The 17,621-nt window shown below is 36.0% G+C and overlaps 1 protein-coding gene across 5 annotated transcripts in view; it reads right to left on the bottom strand.

Moving 5' to 3' along the window:
• AP3B1 (adaptor related protein complex 3 subunit beta 1) overlaps window positions 1–17,621 on the bottom strand; it is a 287,892-nt gene that overhangs the window by 125,837 nt on the left and 144,434 nt on the right. For all 5 annotated transcript variants that reach the window (XR_009214137.1, XM_032156995.2, XM_032156997.2 and 2 more), the window contains one exon: window positions 6,338–6,514. Coding sequence is in view for 4 of the 5 variants with exons in the window: in XM_032156995.2 (XP_032012886.1) it covers window positions 6,338–6,514 (177 nt within the window). In the remaining variant the exon portion in view is untranslated. The remainder of the gene's footprint in view (window positions 1–6,337; window positions 6,515–17,621) is intronic.

Below are 17,621 nucleotides of genomic sequence, written 5' to 3'. Positions count from 1 at the left end.
GTCTCGGCCTCCCAAAGTGCTGGGATTACAGGCGCGAGCCACTGTGCCCAGCCCTAATTAGTTTCTTAATTTCATGACTAAATAGGATTATTTATGTGACTCAGATGGAATTTCTGAATTTAATAGTATCCACCTTTTTGTCAACTTGAAAAGTTTTCTGTAAGGTCTTCCTTTCTATATTACATTCACCTGAGTTTTTCAATGCCAAGAAAACATATCAAAGAAAGGGTAGAGATGTCACTTCAGAGTGTCCAAGTCTCCTTTTGTTAAATCATATTAAAGAGGCTTTGGGGGAAGGAGATTTCTCCAAAGACCTGAATCACGGGCAAGAGAGAATCTGCTTTTAACTTTAGGAGGAATCCCTAAAACATCAGTGTGATTTACAAAATCTCTCACTAAGAGTAAAAAAGAACTTAAGGAAGCACTTTCTTTTTTAATAGCAGAAAAGTAGAAACTTAATTGTCTGACAGAGATAGTAATTAAATTGTATCTACACATATCCATATTTCAAAAACATATTAAGCAAAACAAGTTGCAAACATATACATAGAGTATCTACTTATGTAAAATTTGAAAACTCACAAAAACAATCATACATTGCTTATAGATGCATATTCATATAATAAAAATATAAAACATGGATGATTGAATGAAACACACCAACAAGGTGGCAGTGGTTACCAATGGGGAAGAAAGGAAGGTGTGAACAGAAGCTTGAGGTTCTAGTTCTATACATCTTACATTAAATAAATAAATAAATAAAGGCAAATGTGAATATCAACTTAATCCTAGTGGTAGATATACACATATGTATTTATGCTATTATGTACTTTTCCATAGGTTTGCAATATTTCATAACTAAAAATAAAAATGAGCTAAGAAAAACATTAACTTATGGCACTTATCACTACATTTAAAAGATGATACACTATTAGAGTTCAAAAACAAAAGCATCTTTTATTCATTAACTTTTAAATTGTTATTAATTCGTTTAATTAAATCCTATCTTTCTTCCTCAAACTTCAGTAGATTATTTCAAGGAAGTCATGCTAAATCTTTATACTGCCTTAACAGTTCTAGATTTCAGCAACTTTAACTGGTTTCAGTCTTTCAACTTTTTCCCCACATAAAAGTGAAATTACTCCTCTGTGAGAGTATTCTAAGAGTGTTTTCTACTCTTGATACTTATTTCTAACCATTTTTTTCTTTACAAACTAAAAAAAAAAGAGGGGCGGGGAGATTTCAGCATCCTACTTAGAAAATCTCAGTAGGATAAACCCAAATCAGTGTTGTTTTTTTTTTCCTAATAAGAATACATTTTTTCTCAGTAACTAGACTAGTTTCTTTACTGTAAATCATCATATTCCCTAAGAAGAATACAGCAGTTGCTCGCTAGGGTTACAAAAGAAGGATAACTAAAATGAACTAGGCACTATTATGTGCAAGGAAACCTAAGCATTTGACATGAACTGTTTCATGTTATCCTCATAATAACTTTGTGAGGTAGGTACAGTCAGTTCTGCTCTAATGCTTGTTTTGAAAATGTGCATTTGTTCCAACTCAGTTGGCATATTAGGGAACAATTTGGGCATAACATGAATTTTGTGGTGATTTCTTCTGCAAGAAATACTAGGTGACGGCATAAAAATGCACCCAGCTAAACAGAGATGTGTAGGAATACACAAAACAAACATACCTCAAACATGTACTTCAGAGGTTAACATCTACATGTGTTATGCGCCATATTCATGCTCATTAGGAGGCACAACTTTCCATCCAATTTCAGATTAACCCTCTTTCTACCGCTTAACAAGTATAGCCTTTCTTCCATAAGCAAACCTCAAGTCTTTTTCAATATAAAGAGCAGTATCATTGTAGTATTTATTTGTTAACCATTTAACACGTGTAAAATTGTACTCCTGTTTTTTTTTAGGTTCCTTTTTAAAAAATATGTCACCAATATAGTTTTTGAGTGTTGCGACTCTAACTCCATTTTTCTAATAATCCCTATGGTTTTTATTGTGTGATTTTGTATAGCACAATGATTTTAGGAGCATACATGTTGCAATATAGCAAAATTGACTATAATAATTCCCATTTTACAGATGAGAAAATGAAATCTTGGATAGGTTATATGATTTGTCCAAAATCATGTAAGTGGCACAACATGATTTGAAGCCAGTCTATTTACCATAGTATGCAACCACTACCACCATCCATCTCTAGAATTTTTCATCTTCCCAAATAGAAACTCTGTACTCATTAAACAATAACTCCCCATCCTGGTTCTTCTTATGTTGAGTAATTTTGGATATACGAGATACATTTGGACATTAAGAATGCTATGTATTTTAGAGACTCTGGACATTGTTAAACTCTTTGAATGAGAACAGGATTTTCATTTGTTTTAGCAGGTAATTAACTTGGTTGGGGTTCAAGGTACAAACTCAGTCTCTTGGGTACACCTCAAATTTAGCTTGGTTCTTTAATTCCTAGCTGTGTCTCTCTGAATCCACCCTGCACAAGTGTGGTTCAGATGCCAGCCAAAAACTTAGGTACAATTACTCCCAGATTTTGAGATTCTCCCACACTGGCTCTCTCCTTTCTACTATTTTTCCTTAACTTTCCAATGTCTGTAGCTTTCCTGAACTCTCTTCTCTACTTCCTCAAGCCAGAAGGATTTTGAATTTCCTTTTGGAGATCTAGCCACTGTGCACAGTGCCAACTGCAGACTGTCCTCAGGATAAAAGCCATAAAAACAGGGAAAATAACTCTGTGCCATTTCCTTCTTCTAAGTATGAATTCCCCTCCAGATTCTCTCGCTTTTCTTTACTATTCTGTGTCTTCAGAAAGTCATTTGTTTCTTGTATTTTTCTGGAGTTTACAGCTGTTTTCTATGGTAGGGTCAGTCTAGGATATACTGAAAACAGACTGCTAACTAATTTTTAAATTTTTTTTATATTAGGTCAAAAATAGTTTGAGGTAGATAAAGAAATTTATTATTTGATTATTCATAAATACAATATGCTAACTCTTATAAAAATCAATTTAGATATTATAACCCTAAATAATTCAATAAAAATTATAGAAATGTTCACTGAGGTATTTAGGCCACCAGGAATTCAGATCTACAAATAAATATCAAGACTTCACGGCAAAGCAGCTCCTCATCACTGTAATCGACTCTCCCTAGCTTAGTTTTAAAGATGGCTAAAATAAATAAGTAGAGAAAACAATTCTTAATATTTCAGTCAAAACAATTATTTTAGTCTGTCTTATATCTAATGGATTACACAATTTTTAAAAATTCTATCAAGTTGATGGTGCTTAAAACCATTCTTTAAAACTAATTTTCAGGCTTAGTGCAGTGGCTCACGCCTGTAATCCCAGCACTTTGGGAGGCTGAGGCAGGTGGATCACTTGAGGTCAGGAGTTCGAGACCAGCCTGGCCAACATGGTGAAACCCCATCTCTACTAAAAATACAAAAAAAATTAGCCAGATGTGGTGGCAGACACCCATAATAAGCTATTCAGGGGGCTGAGGCAGGAGAATTGCTTGAACCCGGGAGGCAGAGGTTGCAGTGAGTCGAGAACACGCCACTGTACTCCAGCCTGGGCAACAGAGGGAGACTCTGCTCCAAAACAAAACGAAAAACAACTAATTTTCAGTTATTAATTCTCTCAATCTCCTCTTCTTGAGAAATGAGAAATATTCAAAAACAGAATACAACTCTTCAAGACATTATTAATCTATTTTCATATTTAATCACTTAAAAACAATGAGCTACATAAAAATTTGTGATTTAAAAAAAAAAAATCACTGTGTTTTCACCATTAGGTGGTGAAGCCTATTGTAGTTTTCTAGAAGTATCATTCTAAAATATAAAGTATCACGTATGTAATCCCAGCACTTTGGGAGGCCAAGGTGGGCAGATCACTTGAGGTCAGGAGTTCGAGATCAGCCTGGCCAACAGTGAAACCCGTCTCTACTAAAAATACAGAAATAGCCAGGCATGGTGGCACATGCCTGTAATCCCAGCTACTCAGGAGGCTGAGGCATGAGAATTGCTTGAACCTGGGAGGCAGAGGTTGCAGTGAGCCAAGATCACGCCACTGAACTCTAGACTGTGTGACAGAGGGAAACTCTGTCTCAAAAAAAAAACAAAAACAAAAAAACACTTCAGAAACTGAGCTCCAAAACTGCCATTAATAATAGAGGTCAAAAAAAAAAAAAAAAAACCAACCTGAGTGCAAACTAGTTGTCTTCAAATTCACTGGATAAGAAGACATGAAACACGCTCTACAATATCTAAATAAACAGTACTACATTTCATTATTGGTTATTCACAGCTACAAAGAAAAGGGCCAAAGAAAGAAGCTTTACTTAGTTTGATTAAGTCTTGATTGACATTCGATTTTGGTATTACTTTAACAATAATCCATAAGCTAGATATATTTAGAGTGTCCAAACCAGAAAGAAAAAAATCCTAACAGTCTAGGTATCATATTGACCTTTGCCATACCACAGGGATTTAGTAAACACCATGGAGTTTCAGGCTAAAACTCCCTCTATTTTATCAAGAAACATGAAACTCAACAGCAAACATAGGTGTTTCTTTACTCAGTTTTTAGAAAGTATCTCAATGTATGAAGAAATCTACAGACACTTGGAAAGGATTAACTGATTCCTTTTAAAGATGACTTACAGTGTAAAGACAAAATCTAAATCATGGAAATACGCTCCATTATTTGCAATTATCTGGTTACAAATCTTGTAGAAGGAACCAGCAAAAGCTATAATAATATAACTCGTATCATGATTAGGGATGAAGATAATCCCAAAGCATATAGAAATGAATTTGAGGAATCCACCTGAGGATTCTGAAAGGCAAACATTAGCTTACTAGAAAGTAAGCGTGGTCTATGGGGAAGCAGGAAAGGCAGACAGAGAGGGAGACACATATAGAGAGATACACAGCAAATACAAAAAGAGAGAAACAAACAGGGATGGAAGAGAAAGGAGACAATGACAAACACACTGGACTGTAGTACGGGGGCGGGGCACTGAAGGGAGGAAGGATGTCAGAGAGATACCTAGGCAGAAAGAGTTTGGGGAAGGGGACAAAAACAAAGAGAGGGGAAGTGGAGAAAAAAAATCACAAAGGCAAAAGTAAGAGTCAGAGAAAAAGTGAAAATTAGAGAAAAATAGATAGGACACAGAGCATAAAGCTTCCCAAGAAGCCTAGCTGCAAATGAGCAAGAATCTTTTTCCAATTGTACTAAACAGGTAAGTCCACTCACAGAGAATAGCAATTCAGATATAGGAAAAATCCCTATTTTGTACACGGAAGCAACAATGATTCCTCTTATTAACAGCTGCTCAAAAAGTCAAGGACTTAAAAAATGAATATTCTAAACTGCAAATCTGGTAAATTATACTACTATTAAAAGTGTTTTCCCTTTCCTCTGCAGGACAAGGTTCATACTACTTAGCAGAGCATACAAGCCACTCCATGTATTCGAACTGCAAAATGTCTTAGTCCATTTGGGCTACTGTTAGAAAATACCATAAACTGGGAAGCCTATTAATAATATAATTAATAATAGAAATTTATTTCTCACAGTTCTGAAGGCTGGGAAATCCAAGATCAAGGTACCCACAGTTCTGATGTCTAGTGAGCACCCATTTTCTAATTTACAGATGGCACCTTCTCGCTGTGTCCTCACATGGCAGAAGCAGCAAGCTAGCTCTCATGGATCTCTTTTATAAGAGCATTAAGTTCATTTATAAAGGCTCCACCCTCATGACCTAATCGCCTCCCAAAGGCCCTACCTCCTAATACCATCAAATGGGTGATCAGGTTTCACCACATGAACTTGGGGGGATATAAACTTTCAGACCATTGCACCTGCCATTCTGGACTCATCTTTAAAAAGTTTCCCAGAAACACCAAGCTGTTTCTTGACTCTGACCCTGTGCTTTCCTCTTTCTGTACAGTAAACCACTCCTTACGAGCCCTTAGTCAAGAGTCTCATCCTTTATAAAATTTTCTCTGACCTCTTGTCTACTTCAGACTGTCAATAATTCGTCTAGAATTCCACTGTATGTCAATACTTCTGCTACAGCATTACCACACACTATTTCATTTTTTAATCTGTTTTCTCTCCTACTAGACTAGAATGTCATCTCTTTGCACTAGTATCATCTAACATAGAACCTGAAACAAACAGGCACCTAGGAATTGTTGAATGGTCAGACTAATGAAGGTACAGACCTCTGCTGTTTGATCAGAGTGAAGATACGTATTAGATAGGTTGACTAACGTTTGCCACTCACCTGTTTGGAGTTGGTTAAATACAATTTTGCTCCCAGATTTAATATCTGCAGTTTTACCAGATCATCTTCACTAGTGAAGCTTTTAGCCATCTTTCTCAAAACATCAGGGGCAATTTTAGGAACTCGTTCACAGTTTTCTCCAATTAGCCAAAGAATACTTGCTCTAGCAACAGGAACCTAATATGAGAAGCAGATTACATAGTTAGAAGTAAGTTAATCATACTCTAATATTAACATAGAAAAGGTTTTAACTACTACAAAAGTTTTACAGCTATTAATCCATTTAATGTATATCTAGGAATTATTCCTGTATTTACGAATTTTCTTCAGTTATCAAAAAATAAACACATAGGAAATCTCATTAAAATTGATTTTGAAGAGAATATCTTAGAAAATATTCATAGAGCAAAAACCAGTGGTCTAGAATCTAGATTCTATCGGAGACGAACAAATTCTAGAAGCCAGTCTACCTGCCCATACCTATTTGTTTCTCCATTATCTGTTGCTGCTTTTGTGCTATAATGGCAGAAATAGTTATAATGAAGACCATAAGGTCCTCAAAGCCAAACATATTGACTGTCTAGCAATTTATAGAAATGGTTTGCTGACCCCTGCTCTAGAGCAGCAGTTCCCAAACCTCAATGCCCATAAAAATCATCCAGGGTTCTTACTAAAAAGACAGGTTCCTGGGATCAGCTCCAAAATAGTATTTCTGTGGTGGGGCCCAGAAATCTATGTTTTAATTTAAAAAGCGCCACAGATGATTCCTGACACAGGTGGTCCACAAAGCCCATCTGAGAACCCACAGATAATACCGAAAAACAAACAGATCAATTAGGTACTATGATTCCAAATCAAAACTGTTTTTGCTCTTAATGTATTAGCATCTACAACACTGGAAATATATCAAACTGATAAGATCATCAAGGACTGCTTATAAAATCATGAATCCTGTTCTATTATTTGGTCAACAAAAGAAATAGGGATAAATTTGTCCAATATTGCATTTTGGGGTTATATTTTTAAATAAGCTACATTTCAATATAATTTATCTGCTTAAAAGTCGCTGCTTTGTGGCAAATTGGAAACCTTCCATCAGTACCATTAAGACCAACAATTTAGAGCATGCAAATTAGTTTTATTACTATTTGCTTATTTGTATCCTCCCCTATTCCAAAAGGAATTTGAGAGGGTGTGTAAATTAACTTCAGTGAACATTTTCACCTCGCACAGAAAATTTGTTTTTTATAATAAGTGAAAAGGCTGACAGCTATCATTAAAAGGTGGCATCACGAGGAAAGATAATGTTCTTTTTAAAAAGTCCTTTTACAATTTCTCAAAGTCCTAATATATTCTGTGGTTTCACGGCTATACATAGTATGATTGTTAAAGAAAAAAGTGAGAACAAGGACCTTTCCATAGCTAAAATTTTATCACAATATCTACCATTGCAAAATCTTTCAAAACACCATTATGAAATTATATAAAAATACTAAGTTTCAATATTGAGTCCTTCACTAGAATCAGAACGAGATGATCAAAAAAAGCTTTTAAATAAAAATCTATATATTTTAAAATATTATAACAGCACGTCTTTAAATTATTATTTAGCATAAGTTTGGTAGACAGAAGAAATCCACATACTTATGCAATTAAAAAAAGGTCTAAGTGCTATTAAAAATCTATTCATGCAGTGTGATAAAACCGATGCTCTTATTGTATACTGATTTCTGGAAAGAAAAGAGGTAATTTCTAACGTTCCAAAGGTTACACTGCATTAAGACCTTACTCCCAATCTATTATTTTAAATTGGGCTAAAGAATAGTAATTGAGTGGTACATTAAATTTTCCAGTATAGAGCAATTCAAGTTGCCTGCCATAATGAAAGGTAGGTCTAAATAAGAATATATGTGCAACTTCAGATTTCAGTTATGCTAGATTTATTTTTCTTAAATATTTCATTATATATTGCTAGTATAAAAATCAGAATTCTATGACATATCATAATCTATTACCCCATTTTAAGTAATTTTCTTCTGGTAACAATCTTTTGCAATTAAAAAGACAATCCCAAAATCAAGTAATGTTTAAAGAGATTGTTTATATTCATGATATACTAAAATTAAAATTAAAATATTGGAATACTGTAAACACTCATAATACATATATGTAAAATACAACTCTTTGAAAAAATTAAAAATCAATAAATCATAATGCTCACAATAAAAATCTCAAGGTGGTGGTGAGAATAAGATTTGTAGTTTTCTAGAACTGAGCTAATAAAATCCCCAAGGAAAAATTTTTTAAACTTAGAAAACTTCATCACAAGAAATAATATCAATATAAACATACTTATACCAAACTTTTGGTGATGGCATTTTATTAAAAAGCTTAGGAAACTGACAAAGACAACATTTTTGAGCAGGTGGATGGGATCAGAATACTAAGATTTTTGGATTCCAGCTTTCCCTTTCTCTTCCCATTAAGCAACAGGACTCTCATTTATACACCACTGACACTATGAATTCATAGCCACTACTTTCAAAGATTTGAAGCACCTGAAAAAAAGGCAAGTAAGAAAATTAGTCACTCTTTAGAGGCCGGGCACAGTGGCTTATGCCTATAATCCCAGCACTTTGGGAGGCTGAGGCGGGTGGATCACTTGAGGTCAGGATTTTGAGACCAGCCTGGCCAACATGGTGAAACCCTGTCTCTACTAAAGATACAAAATCAGCCTGGCACGCGCCTGTAATTCCAGCTACTTGGGAGGCTGAGATACAAGAATAGCTTGAACCCAGGAGGTGGAGGTTGCAGTGAGCTAAGATCGTGCCGCTGCACTCCAGCCTGGGTGATAGAGTGAGACTCTGTCTCAAAAAAAAGAAAAGTAAATTAGTCACTTTTTGTTCCCCATGGTCTTTTTTAACCACAAAATAAATAGAAACATTGGAATAAAACCAAACTAATAATACACACACAGACACAGACACAGGCACAGACACACACACAGAGTCATACATATGATATAATACTTTCATCATGAAGCTCTGCTTTTCAATATTCTCAAAGACAAACTGGATTGTAAATGACTTTGCCTGATTCTTTATTCTAAATGCCCTGAGAAAGTGATTAAATGCACTTTTCAAACCTTGTACTAGAAGGCAGTTTCCACGGCCACTGCAACCCATTAATTTGACTGCAAAAACAAATAATGATTCCTAGCCCACCACAGCAGTTATAGAAAGACATCTAGAAAGATTTTACAGATCACTCTGTAAGCAGTTCAATTTAAAAGCTATTGTGTTTCAACACCAGCCCACTGCACAGTGCAACAGTCTAAAGTAAACTCTACAAAAACATCAATTTCATTTATTTAAATTTGTCAAAGGCAAAATCAGTAGACATCTAAGCAAACTGCATACCAACAGCAAATCAGATGTAATACTCTGTATCTGGACTCAATATGCATTAAAGCCTAAGCCTGAATTACAATGGGGTGTCAGAGAAAGGGTGGGTAACTTGTGAAATGGCAGGCATCCCGTGAGGTATCTGGGCAATGAGGATACAACGTGCTATTTCAGTATTACTCAGTTTTTACAGAATAACATCTTTCAGTTGTTAAGATATGAAATCCCAACTGTCCCATTAAACATTATGTGAAATCCTGTCAGAGCAATCCACAGGTAGTATGGGTTGTTTTGTTGTTGTTGTTGTTGTTTTAAAGACAGGGTCTTACTCTGTCATCCAGGCTGGAGTGTGGTGGTGCAATCATGGCTCACTACAACCTCAAACTCCTGGGCTCAAGCAATCCTCCTGCCTCAGCCTCCCAAAGCGCTGGGATTACAGGCATGAGCCACCATGCCCAGCTGATAGTATGCATTTTATTATAGAACTCCAAAACCAGTATTTACCATAAATTAAGGATACGCCAAAGGACAGAATACTCACAGTCAGAACACGTAAGTTGACTGTATTACAGACATAAATCTATTTGATTTGACCGAATTCAAAATGTAAAATACATTTAAACTTTAGTTTTTATATTTTCAATTATTACTAAATAACCAATGAAAACAAAGCCCTGAATATGATAAAATCTATGTTCTCTTTTTAAAACAAATTACATAGCTAATATCTATTGAGCTCTTACCACGTGCCATGCACTGTTTTTGAGAGCTTTACATATTTTCTCAGTCATTCATCACCAAAGCCCTATGAAGTATGCTCTACCATGATCTGCACTAGATATATGAGGAAACTAGGGTAACAAATGGGTTAAGAAACTTGCCCACATCTCACAGCTGGTTAGTGGTGGAACTAGGATCAGAACTCCAAATCTGAATCCAAAATTCACACTGGATCACTGGGTAGCGACAAAATGAGTGTGGTAAACTAGGAAGAATACTGGTCAGCAAGCTGTTGAGACTGGCTCTGATCCCACACTGATGGTGTATATCAAGGAGGCAATTAACTTCACCTCATTGGGGTCACATTTACCTACTAATCAGATGAAGGATTATTCCTTCATCCTCTGTTTGTCTGCCACATTGTGCAATGGCTCCCTTAGTGCCTCCTGCCATTTCCCCAAGAGCCAGATTTTCAGGGCAGACCCAGGCCATCCTCTTGCCTGTTCCCACACCCATGTATAGTGGGACATTTTCCCACTTCTTTCACCTCCTCTTTTAAGGATAGGTGAGGTGGCCAGGTGGGAAGAGGTCTTGCTATCACTTCTGTTCTCTCTCCTTCTGGAAGAAAGATGGACCCAGGATTCTGCCCTAATAAAGTGGCTCAGGCACTGAAGGAAAACATGCTCAATATTGACCCTTTGTCCTTAGACATTGGACAGACTGGCTTTTCCTAAAATTGCAGTGTTTTAGAATGACACTCCTGGGTTTGATGGTGAAATAGGTAGAGATTCAGGAGGATAGAGGTCTCATTTAAGGCTCTTATTTTAAGGCTCACATTTTAGAATCGCTTGCCTACTTTTAGGAGTTATCAGATACTTGATCAGATTAATAAAACATTGCTTTTATTTCCACATGGCCATTGATCTTGTATAAACAGCTCACCTGACTGGAACAGAGAGATTCTGGAGATTCAATCATTCTTCTTTCCTGACTTTGAAGTTATGTCTGCTACATCCCTCATCACCTTCTCCTGGGGTAACTTGTGGTTGACCATTTTGGGGGTTCTGCACAACAAATTGTTTTGATTCTTCCTTGCTTGTCCCGCCTTGAAGCACTTCAGTTTCCTCAGATACGTTAGATGAGCAGTAACAACTAATTATCAGCTTTTCATTCTCCTTAAGTTCAAATGCCTGCTATAGAATTCCATGCAGCTTTAATTATTTTAATTTCTTTTATTATCATATTCCAGATTTGTCTACTTTTGCTACCTCTCTCTGCTTCATAATAATTAGAAGGGAATTTTCTGTTTTATTTTCTTTCCAAAAGACCAGATTTAACATGTACTTTTCAACTCATATATATTTTTTGTATTCTATTTTACAAAATCAACGTTGATCTCTCTTCTGTTTTGATTCATTGTTCTTTTATTTTATATCCCTATACTTTAAAAATGGTGATCTTTATAACTTTAGCCATGTCCTATACATTTTGAAATAAAGATTTTATTTCCTGGGTTTTAGAAAAAAGTTTGCATTTCTTCTTTAAACGCGTTCTTTAATCTGAAAGTACATTTCTTACTTTACAACTGATCTGGTACCCTTTTAAATTATTTAAGTCTAATTTCATTGCTTAAGGTCAAAGAATGCAAAATCTTTAAGTTTTCTTTATGCCTAAATACATTCTTGATTTTTTGAAAACATTCAATGGATATACTCCTAAAAGTGGGTATTATCTGTTCAAAAGATATAAGGTTTTAGCTATATTTACTAAATAAGTTTTTGATTACTTAATTTTCTTACTTATAGCTGTCTACTATGAATATCTAATATGAGAGCAATACATTACAGTCACACATTATAACTATTTTATCAACTTCTCCTCACATTTTGAATAGATTTTTCCTTTACATATTTATTTGGTTGCCGTATTTTTTGTGCAAATAGGTTTGTGCTTATTACTTTCTTTACAAATTACCCTTTTTTCATTTTATAATGTTCCTTTTTATCTTGTGAAATGCTTTTCATTAACTGTAAATCTCACTTTCTTGTTCATATTTGCTTAATGTCTCTTTCCTTACCTTCTTATTTTCAACTTTTATCACTTGATTAAGGTGCTTTAATTATAAATGGCCTGTAGCTAGTTTTTGTTTTTATTCCAATTTGTAAGTCTGTCTTTTGATGAGAAAATTCAGTCCATTCATATTCAAGATGAGAAATATTTGATTTTATTTCTTCCATCTTTATTATTTTTAAATATTTATTATTTATTTTACATTTGTTTTCTTTATTTTTTTTCTGGCTTCGTAAAATGGCTATCTGTTCCTTTATTTTCCTTTGTGAATACTGAATTCTCACCATATTTTTGTATCTATTAATGGTTATCTTCTGAGAAAAACAAAAGCTGAAAAAAATAAGCTTTGCTATATAGAGCTGTAAGACTGTACTTATTTGGCTTATAGTCCAGCAACTGTTGAGGAAGCTGATGCATTGGCCAGGTGCCGTGGCTCACGCCTGTAATCCCAGCACTTTGGGAGGCTGGGGTGAGATCACCTGAGGTCAGGAGTTTGAGACCAGCGTGGTCAACACGGTGAAACCCCATCTCTACTAAAAACACAAAAATTACCCAGGCACAGTGGCGCATACCTGTAATCCCAACTACTCAGAGGCTGAGGCAGGAGAATCACTTGAACCTGGGAGGCGGAGTTTGCAGTGAGATGAGATTGCGCCACTGCCCAGGGTGACAGAGCAAGACTCCATTAAAAAAAAAAAAAAATGGGAAAGAGAGAGAATGAGAGAGAGAAAGAAAGTTTACACATCGAAAGTATCTTCTATATCCCCGGACATGAATATACTCAAATAGAAGAAAGTTTTCTTCCACGAAAGCCTACGGCTTGCCAGATACAGGCCTCATACACTGTTACAGGTTTTATGTATAGCAGCTGCACTCTCCTGAAGCCCTTGTACTTATAATCGCCTCTTCCTTTCTAAACAGGACCAGAACAAGTTTACTAGCACAAGTTTTAACTAAATTTTGCACAGGAAGTCTGGGGATACAGAACTCCTATTTCCTTCTCATAATCAGACACTACTTCTCTACCATTACCTGTAAACAAGGTATTAACTATTTCCCTCACTAAAACCCATGGTTTTCACCTCAAGATAATTATTTTTACCTTACTACTTTTTTAACACAAGATGAGACTACCATAATAATTTCACTTCTCTCCACTCTCTTCCTCCCACAAAACCTTCAAAATTCTTTTATTCTGACCTCCATTTAATCTCATTCCTCAGTTTTCCTGACTATTCAATGTTTTTAGTTCTAGGTTAACAGAATTTTCCTTTATTATACCCCCTTCTTTATCAAGAGTTCAAATTTGGCACTTTGGTTAGACATTCCTAGTCTATTGTTATACATTTATTAGGCTGCTGCACAGGAATTGCGGTTTTTGCCATTGTGGTAAAAACCGCAATTATTTTTGCACCAACCTCATAATCATGTGTAAATATACAGTCACGTATATCTCTCTTCTTTGTCTTCTTCCATCTAGAGTTCTCTGTGCTAGTTCATTAGCTATTGGTTAGACAAGTGGTTCTTCCTGGGGGCTGTATCACTTCGTAGGAAGTAACTAAATATGAGCAGTGGTATATATGGTTGTTACAATGACTAGAGACACGACTGAATTTTGATGCTTGGTGGATAGGAATGCTAGATGTCCATTTCGGTGGCTTTAAGAAAAAAAGCTTATCCTCTCATTTCCCATCAAAGTAATGTCAAACATCTGTTCTACACTGGGGTAGACATTGATCATGTCACTCTAATTCCCAATTTGTCAATGATTTGAGGGAAGAAAAAGGAAATAATAAAAAAAACCTTGGCTAGGTCACTGAGTAGGTATGAGAATTGAATACAGAAAAAGGACCGGTGACAATTAAATATTTGTCAAATAAAGTGAAATTTTTAAACAGACAGATTATAAATGGAAGTGAGATACAACATAATACACTGGTTAAGAAAGCAGACCTGCTGCTATGTGACCTTGGGCAAGTTACATAACCTCTTTGTGCCTCAGTTTTCTCAAATATAAAATGGGAATATTAAGAGAACTTTCCTTGAAGTGTTGCTATTAAAAATTAATAATTTGTATTTTTAAGGTACTTAGAATAGTGCCTGGTAAATGATATGCTCTATAGGAGTTATTTTAAATAAGTAAAATATAAAAGAGGCAATAAGAAAGCTTACAAAATTAAAACCTTACCACAGTCTGTCTTCTTCAAAAACACTGAATATTCCCTTAATAACAGCTTACACCAAGCACTGTTCTAAGTGCTTCACATGCATTGACTCATTCACTCCACCCAACAGAGCTCTAAGGTTGTCAGTACTATGATCCCCATTGTACAGATGAGAAAACTGGAGCATAGAGAAGTCAAGTAACTTGCTTAAGTTCACGGAGCTAGTAAAAGGTACAGACCAACTGTGAATCCAAGTCATCTGGTTTTCAAATTACTCTCTTAACCCCTACATCTCTCATAAACAATCTCTATGAGAAGTCCTGGCTTTGATCATTAGAATCAACAATAAGAACAGATACGAATACAAAGTAACTCTCTGCTGAGAGATGGGGTGGAAGTTCAGATGCTAAATGACTCCTGTAAGCCTTACTTTTTTTTTTTTTTTTTAGCTTTAAGATAAATGTGTAACTGCCTTGCAAGCTTTACTAACACCCTGAGGGAAAGACAATTTTGCCACCAGAGATATTTAAAACTGGTCTTGACTGGTAGGCTCTAAATCTTGTGATCCATTATCTTTGACTACACAAAAATGATCCCTCTGAAGAGAATGAGAACACAGACTAACCCATCTTCAAAGAAGGAAATAATATACTCCTCCCTAAACTACATTTATTATAGAGCATCAGTTGGCAAAACATTAACCAGCACTCAAGGAAAAGGCATAGTAAAAAGCAAACACAACGGAGAAGAAATAGCTGAAGAGTTTGAAGAAAAACCAGAAGAGAAAAAATCACAGAAGCCATGAGGAGAGACTATTTCAAAAAGCACGAAGTAGTTAGTATAGTCCAATACTAAGAAAAGATCAAGGAAGATATGGACAGAAGTATCCACTGGATTTAGAAAGAAGGAGATAGCAACCTTGGAAAAGGCATAGTTAATGAAGTGCTGGAGAACCAAAATCCAACTGTGATGGGGAGGGAGTTTGACGTAAGGGAAAAAAACTTGTTGCAGATAGTTCTTTCAAAAACTTTGGTTTTAAAGGGAAGAAGAGCATGAAGTAAGATAGAATGACACACACTTAATGCAGCACTACTATGTGCCAGCCAGCGTTCCAAGGGCATTACTGTATTAACTAAGCTAACACCTATAATAATACTATATTGTAGGTCCTTTTACAATCATCATTTGACACATGGGAAAAGTGAGGCATAAAGACTTTAACATAAGGACAGAGCTGGTAAGTGATGGAGTTGGAACTAATATTTATTGGTTTTTTTTTGGGGGGGTTTTTTTTTAACATAATTTCAGACTTACAAGAAGAGTAAAAAACATTCTGGATACCTTGCACCTAGATTCCCCAAATGTTAACATTTTACTACATTTGTGTTAGCTATCTCTCTAGGTAAACATACACTTTTATTTTTTATTTTTATTTATTTATTTTTTTGAGACAGAGTCTCACTCTGTCACCCAGACTGGAGTGCAGTGGCACGATCTCAGCTCACTGTAGCCTCCATCTTCTGCGTTCCAGTGATTCTCCTGCTTCAGCCTCCTGGGTAGCTGGGATTACAGGCACACACCACCACGCCCGGCTAATTTTTGTATTTTTAGTAGAAACGAGGTTTCACCATGTTGGCCAGGCTGGTCTCAAACTCCTGACCTCAGGTGATCCACCCGCCTTGACCTCCCAAAGTGTTAGGATTACAGGCGTGAGCCACCACACCTGGTCACATTTTGTTTTCTTAACCAATAAAGGTAAGTTGCAGGCATGCTCTTATACCCCAAAATACCTCCAAATATAAGATAATATCATCTGCAAACAAGGATAATTTGACTTCTTCCTTTCCAATGTGGATGCCTTTATATCTTTCTCTTGTCTGAACGCTCGAGGTAGGACTTCCAGTACTGTGTTGAATAACAGTGGCATCCGTGTTGTGTTTCAGAGCTTGGATGAAAGGCTAAGATTTTCCCCATTCAGTAAGACACTAACTGTGGGTCTGTCACATATGGCTTTTATTATATTGAGGTATGTTCCTTCTATCCCCAGTTTTGAGGGTTTTTATCAGGAAAGGACAATGAATTTTATCAAATGCTATTTCAGCATCAATTGAAATGATCATATGATTTTTGTCCTTCATTCTGTTGATATGATGAATCACACTGATTGATTTATGAATGTTGAACCATCCTGGTAACCCTGGGATAAATCTCATTGGTCATGACGAATGATCTTTTAAATGTTGTCGAATTCAGTTTGCCAGTATTTTGTTGAGGATTTTTGCATTGATATTCAACAGATGCTAGCCTATAGTTTTATTTCCTTCCTTCCTTCCTTCCTTCCTTCCTTCCTTCCTTCCTTCCTTCCTTCCCTCCCTCCCCCTCCCCCTCTCCTCCCCCTCCCCCTTCCCTTCCCTCCCCTTTCCCCTTCCTTTCCCTTTCCCTTTCCTTCCCTCTCCCTTCCTTTCCCTTCCCTCTCCTTTCCCTTCCTCTCCCTCTCCCTCTCCCTTCCCTTCCTTTCTTTCTTTCTGATACGTCTTTGTTTGGTTTCAGTATCAGGGTAACAATGACCTTGTAGAATGAATTTGCAAGTATTCCTTCTTCTATTTTTTGGAATAGTTTCAGTAGACTTGGTATTAGTTCTTCTTTAAATGTTTGGTAGAATTCAGCAGTGAAGCCATCGGATCCCGGGCTTTTCTTCACTGGGAGAACTTTTATTATGGCTTCAATCTCATTACCTGTTTTTGGTCTGTTCAGATACTGGATTTCTTCATAGTTCAATCTTGGGAGGTTGTATGTGTCTAGGAAGTTTTCCATTTCCTCTAGATTATCCAACTTACTGGCATACAGTTGCTTATAGTAGCCACTAATGATCCTTTGAATTTCTGCAGTATCAGTTATAATATCTCCTTTTTCATCTCTGATTTC

This window comes from Hylobates moloch, unplaced genomic scaffold (assembly GCF_009828535.3).
Source record: "Hylobates moloch isolate HMO894 unplaced genomic scaffold, HMol_V3 SCAFFOLD_6, whole genome shotgun sequence".
NCBI classification, from domain to species: domain Eukaryota; kingdom Metazoa; phylum Chordata; class Mammalia; order Primates; family Hylobatidae; genus Hylobates; species Hylobates moloch.
The sequence above is the reverse complement of the archived record's forward strand: the minus strand, read 5'-3'. Positions and strand labels throughout refer to the sequence as shown.